This window comes from Suncus etruscus, chromosome 7 (genome assembly GCF_024139225.1).
Source record: "Suncus etruscus isolate mSunEtr1 chromosome 7, mSunEtr1.pri.cur, whole genome shotgun sequence".
In the NCBI taxonomy this organism is placed as follows: Eukaryota; Metazoa; Chordata; class Mammalia; order Eulipotyphla; family Soricidae; genus Suncus; species Suncus etruscus.
Genome location: NC_064854.1, coordinates 122,345,664 through 122,364,395, shown reverse-complemented (window position 1 = coordinate 122,364,395; position 18,732 = coordinate 122,345,664). Strand labels below are relative to the sequence as shown.

General features: G+C 47.4%; 2 protein-coding genes across 2 annotated transcripts; both read left to right on the top strand.

Moving 5' to 3' along the window:
* Positions 1-4,486: 4,486 nt before the first annotated feature.
* Positions 4,487-14,555, top strand: RHOA (ras homolog family member A). The gene is given in 9 exon segments (XM_049777452.1): positions 4,487-4,645; positions 6,473-6,593; positions 12,894-12,946; positions 12,948-12,995; positions 12,997-13,041; positions 14,039-14,077; positions 14,080-14,130; positions 14,132-14,164; positions 14,166-14,555. Coding segments are annotated over 9 exon segments (630 nt in total). The 5' UTR covers positions 4,487-4,489; the 3' UTR covers positions 14,250-14,555.
* Positions 14,556-16,500: 1,945 nt separating this feature from the next.
* GPX1 (glutathione peroxidase 1) lies at positions 16,501-18,513 on the top strand. The gene is made up of 2 exons (XM_049777697.1): positions 16,501-16,824; positions 18,055-18,513. Exons 1-2 carry the CDS (start codon positions 16,576-16,578, stop codon positions 18,511-18,513), a joined length of 708 nt encoding a protein of 235 aa, XP_049633654.1. The 5' UTR covers positions 16,501-16,575.
* The last annotated feature ends 219 nt before the right edge of the window (positions 18,514-18,732 follow it).

Here is an 18,732-nt window from a genome sequence, read left to right as displayed (position 1 = left end):
TCTCTGAGTGTCACTGGGTGTGGTCCAAAAACAAAAAAATTTTTGTGGCCGGAGAGATAGCACAGCAGTAGGGCGTTTGCCTTGCATGCAGATGGATGGTGGTTTGAATCCCGGCATCCCATATGGTGCCTCAAGCCAGGAGCGATTTCTGAGTGCATAGCCAGGAGTAACCTGAGTGCTGCTAGGTATGATTCCACCCCCCCCCCCCAAAAAGAAATTTTTTTATTTTGAGGATTGGAAGATATACAGAAGGTAAAGTGCTTGCTTTCAGCATAGCTGACCTGGAGTTGTCCTAAGCACTACATTATAGTCCACTAAATACCATTGGGTGTGGCCTCAAAACAAACCCCAAAAAAGTTCTTTTAAAAAAATTTCACTGGGTTGTATGCAGCTAACCCAGGTTTGATTCCTGCCACCCAAAACAGCCTTACCACTGTCCTATCTCTCCGGCCCCCTTAGAAGGATTGTTAGTAGATAATTTGCCTTAGGATTATTTTGTTACTTTGTTACATTGAACACTAATGTTTACAAGATGAAAATAAAGATCAAACAGCAGTGCCTTGCACCATTTTCTTTTGGCCCAATAAGCATTTATTTAAAATTTTTAATTCAGCATAATGCAAGAAGATTCTGGAATATTGTAAACTAAAACTTTAGGCTCAGGGCTGGAGAGATAGCATGGAAGTAAAGCATTTGCCTTGCATGCAGAAGGTTGGTGGTTCAAACCCTGGCATCCCATATGGTCTCTGAGCCTGCCAGGAGCGATTCCTGAGAATAGAGCCAGGAGTAAACCCTGAGCACTGCCGAGTGTGACTCAAAAACCAAAAAAAAAAAAAAAGAGAAAAGTTTAGGCTCAATAAATAACTAGAGAAGATCTCAGGAAGTTTATTAGACAAATATGAGTGATTATTAAGGTAACACAAACACAAGAAAATCACCTCCTAAAACTGGAATGAAAGACTTGGGCTGGAGAGGTAGCACAGCGGTAGGGCATTTCCTTGTAAGCGGCCAACCTAGGACCGACCCATGACCAACGGTGGTTCAAATCCCAGCATCCCATATGATCCCCTGAGCCTGCCAGGAGTGATTTCTGAGCAGAGAGCCAGAAGTAACCCCTGAGTGCTGCCCGGTGTGGCCCAAAAACAAAGAAATAAAAAACTCCAAAGGAATGCAAGACTTAAAATGAAGTGAAATTAAGAATCCTAAATGTAAAGAGTGTGGTATGTCACTGTAACAGCTGAGTAACTTTCAATGGGCAGACCATTTCCACACTGCAGTTACGTAAACTGGAGTATGAGTAGATACAGATTATAATCACTAATGGAAATCAGGGAGGTTTGTTTTTAAATACAAAGGTGTAAAGGGCTGACCATCAGTTATTCAGTCTTACTGTCACAGAACTTCCTGAAGCTCAGAGGCCACAACCCTTATTTGACATCATCTGTTCCTTATCAAGTAAGCAAACTAGAAAAGAGCTGTAAGCAATAGTGGACTTTACATCAGCTCAGACATACTTGATATTTGTCACTCTTTGTTTCTTTTGTATGTAAGTGACATTCTAAAAATAATGCAAAAGTGAAAGTGCCACCAAACAACTTAGAGAAATGTGAAATTGCTAGGACATAGTTTGGCGGGGGCCGGAGAGATAAAATGGAGGTAAGGCGTTTTCCTTTCATGCAGAAGGTCATCAGTTTGAATCCGGCTTCCCATATGGTCCCCCTGAGCACTGCTGGGTGTGACCCAAAAACCACAAAAAAAAAAAAAAAAAAGGCCAAAAGGACATAGTTTGGGGACTAGAGAGGTAATACTGGGGGATAGAACGTTTACTTTGCACATGACCAACCTGATTTTGATACTTGGCATCCTATGGGGTCCCAGCTAAGAGTGATCCCTAAGTGCAGAACTAGGAGTAAGAACTGAGTACTGCCAAGAATGAGTCAAAAATATACAGATGAGGGGCTGGAGAGATAGCATGGAGGTAAGGCATTTGCCTTTCATGCACGAGGTCATCAGTTCGAATCCCAGCATCCCATATGGTCCCCCGTGCCTGCCAGGGGCAATTTCTGAGCATGAAGCCAGGAGTAACCCCTGAGCACTGCCGGGTGTGACCCAAAAACTACAAAAAAAAAAAAAAAAAATATACAGATGAGGGGCCAGAGAGATAGCACAGTGGTATGGCAATTTGCCTTGCACACACGATTCAGGACGGACAGTGGTTTGAATCCCAGCATCCCATATGGTCCCCAAGCTGCCACGGGTGATTTCTGAGCACAGAGTCAATATATATATATACATACATACATACATACATACATATAGTCCACATATTTGTCTTGGTGTCCTTGTTGAAAATTACTTGACTTGCCAGAGAGGTAGCATGGAAGTGGGGCATTTGCCTTGCATGCAGAAGGAAGGACAGTGATTCAAATCCCAACATCCCATATTGTCTCCTGAGCCTGCCAGGAGCGATTTCTGAGCACAGAGCCAGGAGTAGCCTGGAGTCCCTTGAGTCAGCAGGTAGAGCATTTATTTACCTTGCATATAGCTGACCCAGAGTCAATCCCTGGCACCCCGTTTGGTCCTCTGGGAGCAGAGCCAGGAGTAAGCCCTGAGCACTGCTGAGTGTGGAACAGAAATACCCCATCCCCCCACCAAATTTGTGTGTGTTTTGTGGTTTTCAGTTTTGGTTTTTGTGCCACACCCAGCCATGCTGAGGCCTTATTTCTAGTTCTGTGCTCAGGAATCTTCTGTGCTTGTGACCAAAGGTGGTACTCGGAATCAAACCTGATTCCCTGTCATTTTCATATTTCTGCAGCCTATGAAGACTTACTTCTAAACTCTATAATTTATCTACTTGTCTGATAGTATGCCATTTCTCCCTTTTTCACTACTGTACTAGGTTTTGAAATCAGGAAGTGTCGTTCTGTAACTTTGTTCTTTTTTTCAAGATTGTTTTTTTTTACCAGTTTTTGGTCTATTGAATTTCATGTGAATTTTCTTACTTGGTTTTTACAGGGTTTCATCTGGTAGTCTTTGAGGGCTTAGTACTGGCTCGTTGAAAGTCAATCCTAGAAGTATCAAATCTAGATTAAAAAACGTATTATAGCCCCCACTTTTGTAAAGAAGACAGCTGGAATTTTGATAAATGATTGAATTTGGATTAATTTGAAGGATCTTAACTTTTTTTTTTTACATTATCATATACTTCCATGAACCTCAACTCTTTTTCCATCTATTTGTTTCCCCTTTTTTGTTGCCACACCGATGTTCAAGGGGGGGTTACTCCTGGCTCTGCATTTAGAAATTACTCCCTGATAGTGCTCAGGGGACCTTCAGGATACCAGAAATTGAACATGGGTCACTTTATGGAAGGCAAGCTCCCTATACTTTTTTTTTTTTTTTGGTTTTTGGGTCACACCCGGCGGTGCTCAGGGGTTACTCCTGACTCTATGCTCAGAAATAGCTCCTGGCAGGCACGGGGGGACCATATAGGACACCAGGATTCGAACCAACCACGTTAGGTCCTGAATCGGCTGCTTGCAAGGCAAACACCACTATGCTACCCGGAGAGATAGCACAGCGGCGTTTGCCTTGCAAGCAGCTGATCCAGGACCAAAGGTGGTTGGTTCGAATCCCGGTGTCCCATAGGGTCCCCCGTGCCTGCCAGGAGCTATTTCTGAGCAGACAGCCAGGAGTATCCCCTGAGCAACGCCGGGTGTGGCCCCAAAAAAAACAAACAAAAAAAAAAGGCAAAAATGTCTTACACTCTGCATTTTTGACCCCTTTATTTGCATCTTTAATTTCTCTTAATAACGACAACAGCTCCCAAGCCAAGAGCAATTTCTGATTGCATAGCCAGGAGTAACCCCTGAGCATCAACAGGTATGGCCCCCCCCCCCCAAAAAAAAACAAAAACAAAGATGTGGGGCCGGGAAGGTGGTGCTAGAGATAAGGTGTCTGCCTTGTAAGCGCTACCAAGGAACGGACCGCGGTTCGATCCCCCGGCGTCCCATATGGTCCCCCCAAGCCGGGGGCGATTTCTGAGCACATAGCCAGGAGTAACCCTTGAGCGTCAAACGGGTGTGGCCCAAAAAACCAAAAAAAAAAAAAAAAAACAAAATAAACACAAAGATGTAGTTCGAGTTCCAGCATCCCATATGGTCCCCCTGGCCTGCCAGAGGCGATTTCTGAGTAAAGAGCCAGGAATGATCCCTGAACACAGCTGGCTGTGACCCAACACCCCCCAAAATAGGTATTCTTGTCCCATTCTTTTTTTTTTTTCCCTTGTCCCATTCTTAATCTTGGAGGAAGAAAGCTTTCAGCCTTTGGTAGGGACTGTCTATGACCTAATAGCATATTGCCTTACCAGTTTGCACGTGGGTTTGCTAATATAGGCCATACTCCTTGATTCGAAAAATGCATGGGATCGTCTGAAACTATTACACTTTCTTGTACATTCCAGATAATACCTTTGTCTTGTGTTTCAGCAATGGCTGCCATCCGGAAGAAACTGGTGATTGTTGGTGATGGAGCCTGTGGAAAAACATGCTTGCTTATTGTCTTTAGCAAGGACCAATTCCCAGAAGTCTATGTACCCACAGTATTTGAAAACTATGTGGCAGATATTGAAGTGGATGGGAAACAGGTAAATTACACACTCACTAATGATAAACAGTGACTAACAATAACAGTAAAAAAAAATATGTATGGAAATGAGAAGTCTTTTTTTTTTTTTTTCTTTTTGGGGAAGCACAGAGTGGGTTTGGGACCATACCTGAAACTGCTCAGGGATCACTCGTTGCAGGGTCGGGGGACCATATATGATGCCTGATATCAAATCCAGGTCAGCATATGCAAAGCAAATCTCACTGATCCTCCTGGTTGTTTTAGTTTTTGGGATTTTTGGTTTTTGGGCCACACCCAGTGGCACTCATGTTATTTCTGGCTCTGCGCTCAGAAATTGCTCCTGGCAGGCTTGAGAGACCATAAGAGATCTAACTATCTATCTATCTACATCCAGGGTTGGCCACATGCAAGGCTAATTCTCTTACCACTGTGCTACCGCTCCGGCCTCCATTTTTAGTTTTTTGGGACCATACCCACCAGTGCTCAGGACTTAATCCTGACTGTGCTCAGGGATCATTCCTGGTTAGTGCTCAAGGGACCATATGGAGTGCCAGAGATTGAACATGCTTGGCAGTGCCTTTTCTGTTGTAATATCAATCTTGCCCACCTTGGTCTTTTTTGCTCTTATTGTGGGGTCACCTTGGATGGTGCCATGCAGTGATCAAGTCCAGGTTCTCTGACAAGTAAGACATTTGTGCTACCTCTTGGGCCAGATTCCCACCTCTAAGTAATTTTTGTTTTGCTTTGGGTTCATACCTGGCAGTGCTCAGGGGCTGATTCTGACTCTGCATTCAGGAATCACTCCTGGCGGGCTCAGGGGACCATATGGGATTTTGGTAATCAAATCCTTTTAAGAATTTTGTGATTTGGAGGGGCCGCAGGGATAGCATGGAGGTAGAGCGTTTGCCTTGCCTGCAGAAGGACGGTGGTTTGAATCCCAGCATCCTATATAGTCCCCCGAGTCTGCCAGGAGTGATTTCTGAACATAGATCCTGGAGTAACTCCTGAGCGCTGCCAGGTGTGACCCTCTCCCCCCCCCCCAAAAAAAAAGAATTTTGTGATTTGAAGACCAGAGCCATAGTGTCACCTGAGCACAGCCAGGTGTGACCCAAATTTAAAAAAAAATTTTTTCTTTTTTTGTTTTTGGGTCACACCTGGCAGCACTCAGGGGTTACTCCTGGCTCTATGCTCAGAAATTGCTCCTGGCAGGCTTGGAGGACCATATGGGATGCCGGGATTTGAACCACCAAGCTTCTGCATGCAAGGCAAATGCCTTACTTTAATCAAAGTTAAAAGAACCTTAATTCAAATTCTCAGAGTTATACTGATTTGTACCAACAGCAGTGGTATTTTCATAACATCCTCACTTAGATTTAATTTAAATTTTTGCATATTTTTTTTTGTTTGGAGGCTTTGCCCACAGTGTTGGGGACTTTTTGTGAGGGATTGAACCTGAGGTCCTCACGTTCAGTGTATGCACATTAACCCTGAACCATTGTTTCAATTGTGTTATTTTTTTATTTGATTTTTTTGGTTGTTTTTGTTTTTGTGCCACACTGGGTGACGCTGATGATCAACCAACGTCTGTCCTGGATCTTGGAGCCACAAGATTTGACATTTTTAATATGCACTTTAACTGCTTTTAGTATCTATAAATCTGCAACTTTGAGAAATTTTAACCTAAAATGTTTGTCTGCAGTTTCAAATTTGATCCTAATGACAGTGAATACTTACTATTCAGGGATGACCTTCCATTTCTTTTGTTTAAGTTACAGTACTGAAAATGTGTCACTTCTAAAATTGGGTTTAACTTTGTGCTCTTGTGTCTGTTTTTTTTTTCACACAGGTAGAGTTGGCTTTGTGGGATACAGCTGGGCAGGAAGATTATGATCGCTTGCGGCCCCTCTCCTACCCAGACACTGATGTTATACTGATGTGTTTTTCCATCGACAGCCCTGATAGTTTAGGTGAGTGGCTCTTAACCTGTGGTTCATCCCTGACTTACACACCTATCGCTTTGTGAGCAACAGATGGCTAAAAGAGTCAGCAGTGGTCAGAATCCTAGAACCTTGAGAATATGAGACTTGAGCTTTAAGTCTTACTCAGCGTAGGTGCCAGTCACTGCCATAGTGGTCCACCTTATAAAGCAGATGGGTTCCAGACACAGACCATCTTTTGACTCCTCCCTCCTTGCCCCTGTCTTTTAGCTGAGCTCGGATTGAACCAGTTGAGCTGCATCTCTGACCTGAGACAAACATAATTCAGCCCTCCTATTTAGCTTGTTGCCTTTCAAGATCTACAGTGGTTTTTTTGGGGGGGACCTAGCATGTTTTTCCTTGCTCTGGGCTCAAATAATCCCTGATAATTTTCAGACAAATTTGCAGTGCTGGGGATCAAACTGGGGTCAGCCACATGCAAAAGCTAAGAAGTGCATTGTCTCCTATACTATCTCTGGCCCATTCAAGTTATGAGGGTTTTGTTTGTTTGTTTGTTTGTTTGTTTGTTTTTGGGTCACACCCAGCAGTGCTCAGGGGTTCCTCCTGGCTCTATGCTCAGAAATCGCTCCTGGCAGGCTCAGGGGACCATATGCCGGGATTCAAACCACTGTCCTGCATGCAAGGCAAACGCCCTACCTCCATGCTACCTCTCCGACCCCCTGTTTTATTTTTTTCTTGGAAAATATAGAATTATAAAGTTGTTGATGAGTATCAGTCACCTAGTATGAACTTTTAGATTTGTATTTTCTTTCTGGTCTTTGATAATGGTTCTTTTCACTAACTTTCTTTTTTGTGTGTGTGTGTGGTTTTTTTTGTTTTGTTTTGTTTTGTTTTGTTTTTGTGGTTTTTGGGTCACACCTGGCAGTGCTCAGGGGAAACTCCTGGCTCCATGCTCAGAAATTGCTCCTGGCAGGCACGGGGGACTATATGGGAAGCCGGATTCGAACTGATGACCTTCTGCATGAAAGGCAAATGCCTTACCTTCATGCTATCTCTCCAGCCCCTCTTTTCACTAACTTTCTGAAAGCACCAAAGCCACAACTACTGAAGCATGCATGCTATTGCCAGCCCCCACTCCCCAAATAAAAGTATAAATTTATGTAAAATAATGATTCTCAAATGTGATCAGATTATTTTGGGGGGTAGGAGAAATTAGAGGTTATTACCATCACAAAATTTTAAAAAAATTAAATTAAAAAATTTAAAAAAAAATGGGGGCCATTGAGGTGGCACTAGAGGTAAGGTGTCTGCCTTGCAAGCGCTAGCCAAGGAAGAACCACAGTTCGATTTCCCTCCCCACCGCGTCCCATATGGTCCCCCCAAGCCAGGGGCAATTTCTGAGCGCTTAGCCAAGAGTAACCCCTGAGCATCAAATGGGTCTGGCCCGAAAAACAAAAAAACAAACAAAAAAAAATTTTTTAAATAAACTAAATTTAGTTTTTAAATTATTTATGTAAATTGAAGAAAAGACCAATAGTTCATTTTATTACATGACCTAAGTTAAAGAGTTGGTCAGAGGAGGGCTATTAGAATATTTTATAGGGCCAGAGTAATAGTATAGCATATAGGTTGCTTGCCTTGTATGCAACCAATCCAGGTTTGATCCCAGCATCCCGTGGTTCCCAGAGTAGCTTCAGGAGTAATTCCTAAGCACAGTATCAGAAGTAGCCCACGAGTATTGCCAAATATGACCCAAATTTTTTTAAATCTTTTTAAAAATTATTGTATATATTCAGCCAGTGGGCAGAGAGATAGTCAATAGGCTGAGGTCATACTATGCATAGAGGAGGCCTAGGTTTGATCCCTAGTACCACATGGTCTGCCAAAAAACAGAGCTGTAGTAGCCCCTGTGCACTGCTGGGTATGGCTAAAAAACCCACACACAATAAAAACACCCAAAACACAAAGTATTCAACTAGTAATCATTGATTTGGAACTTCTAGTTGAGTAGAGACAGAAGAGTAGAACAATATGGGGGCTGGAGCTATAGCACAGTGGTAGGGCGTTTGCCTTGCATGCGACCAACACAGGACTTACCCCAGTTCAAATCCCGGTATCCCTTATGGTCCCTCTAGACTGCCAGGAGGCGACTTCTGAGCACAGCCGGGTGTGACCCCAGAAACCAAAAAAAAAAAAAAGTAGAATAATAACTTTTCCTAAAGCTAGATCTATGGTTTTGCTTGTTTGTTTTGGTTTTGGGGTCACAACGACAACACTCAGGGGTTACTTCTGGCTCTGTACTCAGAAATCGCCCCAGGCAGGCTTGGGTGGTGGGATCATGTGGGATGCCGGGGAATTGAAACCAGGTCCCTCCTGAGTTGGCTGCAGGCAAAGCACATGCCCCACCACTGTGCTTTCTCTTCAGCCCCATGATCTCTGGTTTTAGCTCACTAACACTTCTTTTTCTTTTTTCTTTTCCTTTTTTTTTTTTTTTTATTTGGTTTTGGTCATACCCGGGTGGCATTCAAGGGCTCTGCGCTCAGAAATTGCAGACTCAAGGGGACCATATAGAATGCCAGAAATCGAACCCAAGTCTATCCTGGTTTGGGCGCATGCAAGGCAAATGCCCTGCCCTGTGCTGTCTCTCCGGCTCCTCTTTATCTTTTTTAAAGCACTGTGTGCCTCACACATACAGAGCAGTTGTTTTGCTACTAAGCCATATCTCTCCCTACCGCCAGCCTTTTTTTTTTTTTTTTTTTTGGTTTTTGGGTCACACCCGGCAGCGCTCAGGGGTTACTGCTGGCTCTACACTCAGAAATCGCCCCTGGCAGGCACAGGGGACCATATCGGATGCCGTAATTCAAACCACCGTCCTTCTGATGAAAGGCAAATGCCTTACCTCCATGCTATCTCTCTGGCCCCCAATTTTTTTTTTTTAAGGTTCATACCTGGTAGTATCAGGGATAGAGCCTAGGGTAAGCTAAGCTGTCTGCTAGTAAGTGGTACTGTCTGGCCCTATCTGCTGATTTGTTTTATATTGGGGGCCACACCTAACAATGCTCAGGATTGAGGCTTAGTTGTTTTTTTTTGTTTTTTGTTTTTTTGTTTTGGGTTTTTGGATCAGACCCATGCAGCACGCAGGGGTTACTCCTGACTCTATGCTCATATATCGCTCCTGGCTAGGCTCAGGGGACCAGTTGGATGCCAGGGATTCGACTACCACCATTCTTCTGCGGTCTAAGGCAAACGCCCTACCGCTGTACTCTCTCCAATCCCCAAGGCTTAGTTTCTTACTCAGGAATTATTATTCCTGGTGGTGACCAGGGGGGTACCACATGGGATCCTGGGGGGTGAACCATCTTCTGTGTTCATCCGCAAATCCCTCGACCCACTCTAGCGGGAGTCCCCCCCCCATATTGGATTTTTAGAAGATAACCACAGACTATTAAGAAAGCTCATTAGCAAAAAAAAGAAGACAAGCTCACTGAAATTGTGATGCATGAACAAAAACATGAAAGTATTGAGGAAAAGTAGCTCAAGCCAGCCAACAGGAAAGCTTTTTTGTTAAGGTGGGTTTTATTTGAACTGACTTAGAAAGATGCAAGGTGGGTAAAGAAAGGAACACATTCTTTCAGAGGGGAAATAAATAAGCAAGCAAGGAGGCCAGAGAGAGTTACAGTGGGTAAGGTATTTGGCCTTGCACACAGCCAACCTGGGCTTGATCCTGGTCCTCTAAGTGCAGACAGGTGATCCAAAACTTAAAAAAGGAAAACTGGTGGTGGTGGTGGGGGGAGAATTGGGCCTTGAGAGATTAATATGGTAGTTAAGGCACTTATCTTGCACAAGAGCAGAACCTGGGTTCAATTTTTTAAGTTTCCCATGTGATCCTCCCTAGTACTGCCGAGGAGTGATTCCTGGGGTGCAGAACTAAGAGTAACCCCTGACCATCTGCTGGTATGGTTGCTCACCCCCCACTCCCGCCTAAAAAGGAGAGACATAGAGACAAGCAAAATGGAACAGCCAAACAACAGGCATCTGTGGCCAACGACGTAGCTGGTGCAAAGTCAGTAAAACAGGAAGAGGAAGGAGGACTTCAGGGTAATTATATAGATGAAAGGAAAGTCAGAGACTTGTGGTTAATTGCTTTGGGACCGCTCCTTTAATGAATGAGATGAGTTTTTTTTTTTAAGGGGTTATGGATCCAAACTGGTTGGCTGCTTGCAAGGCAAATACCCTACCCTCTATACTATATCACCCCAGGCCCCCTTCCCTTTTTGGGGGTTTCGTAAAAGCATGGGTGGAGCCAGAAAGATGGTACAGCAGACAGGTCATTTGCCTTGGCCTGTGGCAGAGCTTGATTTGGTTCCCAGTTCCCAGCACTCCCAGTGGCCACTGCCAGGGATTGAATCCTCACTGGAGAGCCAAGAGAAAGCTCAGCTCTGCTAGGTGTGGCCCAAAACAAAAATAAAGCAAAATTAGAAAAATTGATGGGCCATAAAGATAGCAAAGTAAGTTAAATGCTTGCATTTTTGAGTGACCAACCCAGTTTTGGTCTCCAGCATCACATAGGATCCCATTCACTCTTTCCTTCCCCCAGGAGAGATCCCGGAAGCACTATTGGGTATGGACCCAAGTAAAGTAGAGAAAGAATAATCCGTGGCCAGAAAAACAGTATGCCCTGTCCACATAGCTTGGTGTAGGCCAAAACCAAAAAAGAAAATATGTTGTCACTTTTTTTTTTAATTGAGTACTGTGATATTTATTTTTGTTTGTTTGTTTATTTGTTTTTTGGGTCACAACCCCTCGGTGCTCAGGGGTTACTCTGGCTGTCTTGCTCAGAAATAGGCTCCTAGCAGGCACAGGAGACCATATGGGACACTGGGATTCGAACCAACCACCTTTGGTCCTGGATCGGCTGCTTGCAAGGCGTTCTCTCCGGGCCCCCTAATCTCACTTTTTAAAGTGAGTTAAAGTCACAGTTTAACTGAAAACTGAGCATGTGGTTCAGTCTCTGACTTAAAGCAAGAGAATTTCTTATATCACTTATGTATGCTTCTCTTCCATCGTGGTGTTTCAGCCTGAAGACCACATCTTTCCAAATTTCAAGCAACGCCTGCCTTATCGCAGTTTGTCTTAAAGAAGAGAAACTGCAAATAGCAAGTTTCTAAAAATAGTCTCAAGGCTGGTGAAATAACTCAGAGGCACTGAAGTAAGCACATTCTTCAAATGCAAGAATCCCAGTTAATTCCCAGTCACCCATGGCAATAGCACTGAGTACCACTTAGGTTTAATTTTAAAATATCTTAAATTTTATTTTTGCATCATTTAAATTATATTTTCAGACTGAATATTTTGTATACATTGACTTAGAATAATAAAATATGTTATGCCTAGTTTATGGAATTTGGGGGGGGGGCACACCTGGTGACACACAGGATGCTCTGGCTTGGGGGGTCCATATGAAATGCCAGGGGATCGAACCACTCTCCGAACTAGGTCAGCCGTGTGCAAGGCAAATGCCCTACCACTGCACCAACACTCTAAACCCTCCCCGTTTTTTTGCTTTTGGGTCACACCGGTGGTGCTCGGGTTACTCCTGGCTCTGTGCTCAGAAATCACCCCTGGCAGGCTCGGGGGACCATATGGATTGCCATAAATCAGACTGAGCTCCATCGAGATTGGCCACATGCAAGGCAAACACCCTACCTCTTTGCTATAGCTCCAGCCCATATGGAATCCTTTTTATACTGAAACGCTTGCATTGGTAGGTATGGGAAATTGAATCCAAGCTGCTCAGCTATCGTGATAGATGTACTGAGAGCCTTTTCAAAATTAATGCAACAATGAGAGCTACAAATGGTCATCACTCTCAAAAATCACACTTGAGGCATTTGAAATCAATAGGTCATCATGATTCTATGAATCAAAATGTGGGGAAAAAAAAAACCCTGTGGATCCACAGCCCGAATAACAGATACCCACCTACTGTAAGCAGGGATCAAAGTCATTGCTAACAGTGACAGGAAATGACTTAGGAGCAAAAAGGAACTTTTTGTGCTCTGGATCCTTGGCTTTTCATAGCCCCACCTGACCCACTCTCCAGAGGAGCTTGATGATATTGAGAAGGGCTAGTGATTCTTTGCTTAGGGTGAAAACGGTCGGTTTAGTCTCCTTTCTGTGGTTTTGAACACCCTACCCACTATACTAACTTTGACCCTAGAAACTATTAGTTATGTGCTATTTTTCGGAAACAGTTTCATTACAATTTAAACTGGAGATTCAATAGAATTGTCAATCAGTCCTAAATTATCTGCACTTTGCTTCTTTCAGAAAACATCCCAGAGAAATGGACTCCAGAAGTTAAGCATTTCTGGCCCCATGTGCCCCATAATCCTGGTTGGAAACAAGAAGGATCTTCGGAATGATGAGCACAACAAGGCGGGAACTGGCCAAGATGAAACAGCACGGTCTGGGCAGGGTACTCCTTTCCTATAGCAATCTTGCACTGCACCTAAGTCTCTTGGAGTCAGGGAGCCCTAACGAAATTCTGGCTATGCTGCTCAGATCACCTCTGGAGGAGCCGGAAAGATAGCATGGAGGTAGCAGCAATCCGGCATCCCCATATCCCCTGACCCTGCCAGGAGCAATTTTTTTTTTTTTTTTTTTTTGGTTTTTGGTTTTTGGGCCACACCCAGTGGTGCTCAGGGGTTACTCCTGGCTGTCTGCTCAGAAATAGCTCCTGGCAGGCATGGGGGACCATATGGGACACCGGGATTTGAACCAACCACCTTTGGTTCTGGATCGGCTGCTTGCAAGGCAAACACCACTGTGCTATCTCTCCGGGCCCCAGGAGCGATTTCTGAGCATAGAACCAGGAGTAGTCTCTGGGTGCTACTGGGTGTGACCCCAAAAAACAAAAAAAAAAAAAAGAAAAAGGAACTCCTGGCTTGGAGGACTCCTGGGAGATTGAATCGAAGTTCATCCTAGGTTGGTGCATGCAAGGCAAATGCCCTACTTCTTGTGCCGCTGCTCTAGCCCCTACTTAGAAATTTTTAGTGCTGGGGCCGGGCGGTGGCGCTAAAGGTAAGGTGCCTGCCTTGCCTGCACTAGCCTTGGACGGACCTCGGTTCGATCCCCCGGTGTCCCATATGGTCCCCCAAGCCAGGAGCAACTTCTGAGCACTAATAGCCAGGAGTAACCCCTGAGTGTTACCGGGTGTGGCCCAAAAACCAAAAAAAAAAAGAAATTTTTAGTGCTCCCTTGATTCCCTCCATAAACCCTCCAGGAACTCCTTGACCTCTGCCTTTCTCTACTTCTCAGAGAAGAGCTCGTTTAATAGGAACCTTATGGTGGTGGTAGGGCAGAGATCATTGCATGTCATTCCATAAATTTGAATATGTCCTTAATATTCTATTCCTACTTAGTGCATAAATGTCATACTGTGCCATACTGAAAGTGCTCTTTTCTTATTGCAGGAGCCAGTCAAACCGGAAGAGGGCAGAGATATGGCAAACAGAGATCGGTTGCTTTTGGCTACATGGAGTGTTCAGCAAAGACCAAAGATGGCTTTGAGGGAGGTTTTTGAAATGGCCACGAGAGCTTGCTCTGCAAGCCAGACGTGGGAAGAAGAAATCGGGTGCCTTGTCTTGTGAAACCCTGCTGCAAGCACAGCCCTCATGCGGTTAATTTTTGAAGTGCTGTTTATTAATCTTAGTGTATGATTACTGGCCTTTTCATTTATCTATAATTTACCTAAGATTACAAATCAAAAGTCATCTTGCTACAGTATTTAGAAGCCAACCATGATTATTAATAATGTCCAACCTGCCTGGCCCACCAGGGTCTTTTCTGACACTGCTCTAACATCCCTCTGCACTCCCACCGAACACACCAGGCGCTAATTCAGAGAATTTTAACTTCTTGCTTCTTTCTAGAAAGAGAAACAGGTTGGTAACTTTTGTGAATTAGGCTGTAACTACTTTATAACTAACATGTCCTGTCTGTCATCTGTCAGCTGCACGGCGTCCTTCTGGCGAGAGGCCGCTCCAGAGCTTTACTCCTTAACACATCACAATGGTGGAGCTCTGGGGTGGGGCATACCTTTTTTTGGTAGGGGAGGGGAGACGTGCTCAGCCAGAAAGACCCAAGACCACGCGGCTCTGGCAAAGTTACAGTTCTGTGGTCTCATGTTAGTTACCATACAGTTACTGTGTATTAGTGCCACTTAAATGTATGTTACCAAAATAAATATATTACTGCAGACTAGATGTAGTATTTTTTGTATAATTGGATTTCCTAAGACTGCTCTTTGTGAACCCGGAAAAAGTGTATTGGTTTTTTAAAAAAGAAAGTGTATTTGAAAATAAAGTCAGATGGAAAATTCATTTTTTAAAATTCCCGTTCTGTCAGTTTCTCTACTAAAAGATGGCCATGTCCTATGTACCCACCTCCCAGTGCCCCCTCCCCAGAGCTTGCTGAGTATGTAGGAGTTTGGTTTTGTGCCTGAGGCATGTTCTGAGACACTTCAAAGAGGGCATCGCCTGCCTCCCCTGGGCTGCAGCGTCTGGCTCTAGGTCACAGTGCTTTTCCTCACTGTATACCGGTTCCTCCAGAGGAGCCGCCAGTTTCTCGGGTGGTACTCTTTCTCCTTTTCTCTACAGCAGACTAAACCTTTTTTCTGTACACTTTTCCAACTAATAGAATAAAGCAGTTTTCTAAACTTCCTGTATCCTGGTGTTTGTGTTGCTCTCTCCAGGCGCCGGGGAGCGGGGTGATGGACCCAGCTGCGCTCACCTGGAAAGGTTCCTGCGGGACAAGTACTGGCTTAGCTCCCTTCCCCAGTCAACCCAGCACAAAACTTGGCTCTTCCCAAGAGGGTGGAGAAGCATCCTGTGGCACATTCATGTTCAGAATGGAGTGGGGAGTTGTGGGGCCCCCAGGCAAGTCACTGTCCCCCTTTGCCTCTTGACTTGATGACCAGGGGGCTGCATGGCAATCAGTCCTACCTGGCTATGGTGCGGCCTAGCAGTGGGGGCCTGAGAGGTAATTGGGTGTTAAGGGGCTTACACTCATTTCAATGGTGCTGCGGCACAGCGGGTAAGGAGTTTGCCTTGCACACGGCTGACCCAGGTTCGATCCCCAGTATCTCATGATTCCCTGAGCGCTGCTGGGTGTGACCCCAAAACAATCCCTGGCACTACATGACCCCCCCAACGAAAAAAATTACTTCTAGTTTGTGTATTCCAGTAAAGCCATCAGGATGGTGCTCCTTGTGTAGCAGCCTCCTTTACACTGACTTTGCTCTTGCAATCATGTTAGTCCCTGGACATCCGGCCCCTAAGCTGTCGGTCGGTCACTTTGGAATCTCGGGATTGGAATTTTCCTCCCTGTCTCAGAAGAAGTCAGCCGGGGATGAGTAAGGCCTGAAGTTGGCCTCTTGGCTCCACTCGGGAGGGAGGCAGGGCCTGAGCAGCCCCTCAAGGGGAGAACCTCAGTGCTGCACTGGGGGGGGGGGGGCATGAAGAAGGCACAAAGCCTCCTTGTGGTGGCTACAGTCCCAGAAGGCAGAGAAAGAAAGCGCCAGTGCGGGATGGAGGGCAGAGGGTTGGTTGTATCGAGGACATAAAGACGGCCTGGTCCGTTGTGTCCATCCTGCCACCGTGTGTGACCCCCAAAGAAAGGACCTTGGTTGGGGGCTCCGGCACCCCCGGGGATCCAGAGGGCAGAGGAGCAGGGGCCCATGGCCCAGGGAGGAGGGCGGCCTTGAGAGTCGGGGTGCGGGCGGTGGCGGGGCCGAGCCCGGCTTCCACTCTGCCAGGGCGGTGCCCGCATCCGGCCACAGGCCGCACCCCCCTGCTCGCTGGCCCCGGCGCGCGGAGGCGAGGCGGAGGCGGAGGAGGCGGGGACCGGAGGAGGCCGCGCCGCGTGACCGCCCGCCGTCCCCGGGCCTGCTAAAAGGCGGCGCCGCGCCCCGGCCGGCTTCCCCCCTGCTCGCAGGCACGCTCGGACGGCCATGTGCGCAGCTCCGGCCATGGCGGCGGCCCAGCGCTCGGTGCACGCCTTCTCGGCGCGCCTGCTGGCGGGCGGGGAGCCGGTGGGCCTGGGCTCGCTGCGGGGCAAGGTGCTGCTCATCGAGAACGTGGGCGTCGCTCTGAGCACCACGGTGCGCGACTACACGCCAGATGAACGAGGCTGCAGCGGCGCTTCGGGCCGCGGGGCCTGGTGGTGCTTCGGCTTCCCCTGCAACCAGTTCGGACACCAGGTGCGCCGGGTTGGGCGGGCGGGCGAGCGCGCGGCCCTGCCTGCGGGGAAGTGGGCAGGAGGGGTCTCTTCGGGGGCTCCCCTTAAGAACTCGAGGCTCGACACGACAGCAAAGTGGGGCTCTTCGGGGGCTCCCCTGCTAAGAACTCGAGGCTGAACCCTGCAGGAAAGTGGGGGGCTCTTCAGTGGCTCCTCTTTAAGAACTCGAGGCTCAATCTTGCAAAAAAAGTGGGGGCCTCTTCTGGGCTCCCCATTAAGAAATCAAGGCTGGACCCTGCAGGAAAGTGGGGGGCCCTTCTGGGCTGCCCTTTAAGAACTCGAAGCTGGACCCTGCAGGAAAGTGGGGGGCCCTCCTGGGACTCCTCTTTAAGAACTCGAGGCTCAACCTTAGCAGAAGAGTGAGGGCGGGGCCGGGCGGTGGCGCCTAAGGTAAGGTGCCTGGCTTACCTGCGCTAGCCTAGGACGGACCGCGGTTCGATCCCCCGGCGTCCCATATGGGTCCCCCAAGCAGGGAGCGACTCTGAGCGCATAGCCAGAGTAACCCCTGAGCGTTACCGGGTGTGGCCCAAAAACCAAAAAAAAAAAAAAAAAAAAAAAAAAAAAAGAAGAGTGAGGGCCTCTTCTGTGGCTTCCCATTAAGAACTCGAGGCTTGACCCCGCAGGAGAAGTGGGGGGCCCCTCCTGGGACTCCTCTAAGAACTCGAGGCTCAAGCTTGCAAAAAAGTGGGGGCCTCTTCTGGGCTCCACATTAAGAAATCAAGGCTGGACCCTGCAGGAAAGTAGGGGGCCCTTCTGGGCTGCCCTTTAAGAACTCGAAGCTGGACCCTGCAGGAAAAGTGGGGGCCCTCCTGGGATCCTCTTTAAGAATTCAGGGCTCATACCTTGCAGAAAAGTGAGGGCCCTCTTCTGTGGCTCCCATTAAGAACTCGAGGCTTGACCCCAGCAGGAAAGTGGATGGGCCCTCCTGGGACTCCTCTTTAAGAACTCGAGGCTCAAGCTTGCAAAAAAGTGGGGGCCTCTTCTGGGGCTCCCCATTAAGAATCAATGGCTCAACCCAAGGGTTGTGCAAACACTGCAGCCACCAGGCCCCATGACTCACTTGGTGGGAGAGGAAAAGTCCCTTGTCTTGCAGCAATGTTTGCAGGCCAAGTCACCCCCATCCCCCACCCACCCATTCACCCCACCAGTGGCCTCCCTGGTCCTCAGCGGCTCCCTCCTCTCTCCCCTCCAGGAGAATGCCAAGAACGATGAGATCCTGAACTGCCCTCAAGCACGTGCGCCCCGGCGGCGGGTTCGAGCCCAACTTCATGCTCTTCGAGAAGTGCGAGGTGAACGGCGCCGTGCGCGCTCCCCCTCTTCGCCTTACTGCGGGAGGCGCTGCCCGCGCCCAGCGACGACCCAACGCGCTCATGACCGACCCCAAAGCTCATCACCTGGTCGCCCCGTGTGCCGCAACGACGTGGCCTGGAACTTTGAGAAGTTCCTGGTGGGCCCCGACGCGTGCCGGTGCGCAGGTACAGCCGCCGCTTCCCCACCCATCGACCTGGAGTCCGACATCGAAGGCCCTGCAGTCCCCAGGAGCCGCGCTCCGCCTAGGGTGTCCTTGCCGGGGTGGTGGGGTGCCCTCCCTCCGGCAGGCGCCTGTGAGGCCCGCTCTTTGGGGCTTTCTTCCATGAAGGTGTTTCTCTAAACCTGGACGGAGAGACACCTGATGTCCCCAGGAAAAGCCCCCGAGACGAGCTCGGGTCCTGCCCCTTCTCTCCCCACCGACATGCCCACCCACACCAATAAAGCAGCAGATGGCAACTGAACTCTGTGCGTGTGTGTTTCTGTGTTTGTGTGTGTCAGCTAGGAATCCCTCCCCATCAACTCCACGCTGATTTAGGCTGTGAGCTCAATTCCCCCACTC

Excerpts from the sequence above, each read along its gene's own strand:
- GPX1 (XM_049777697.1), top strand. The coding sequence starts at position 16,576 with ATGTGCGCAGCTCCGGCCATGGCGGCGGCCCAGCGCTCGGTGCACGCC. Across the intron at positions 16,825-18,054 it reads GCAACCAGTTCGGACACCAG|GAGAATGCCAAGAACGATGA; the intron begins GTGCGCCGGGTT and ends TCTCCCCTCCAG.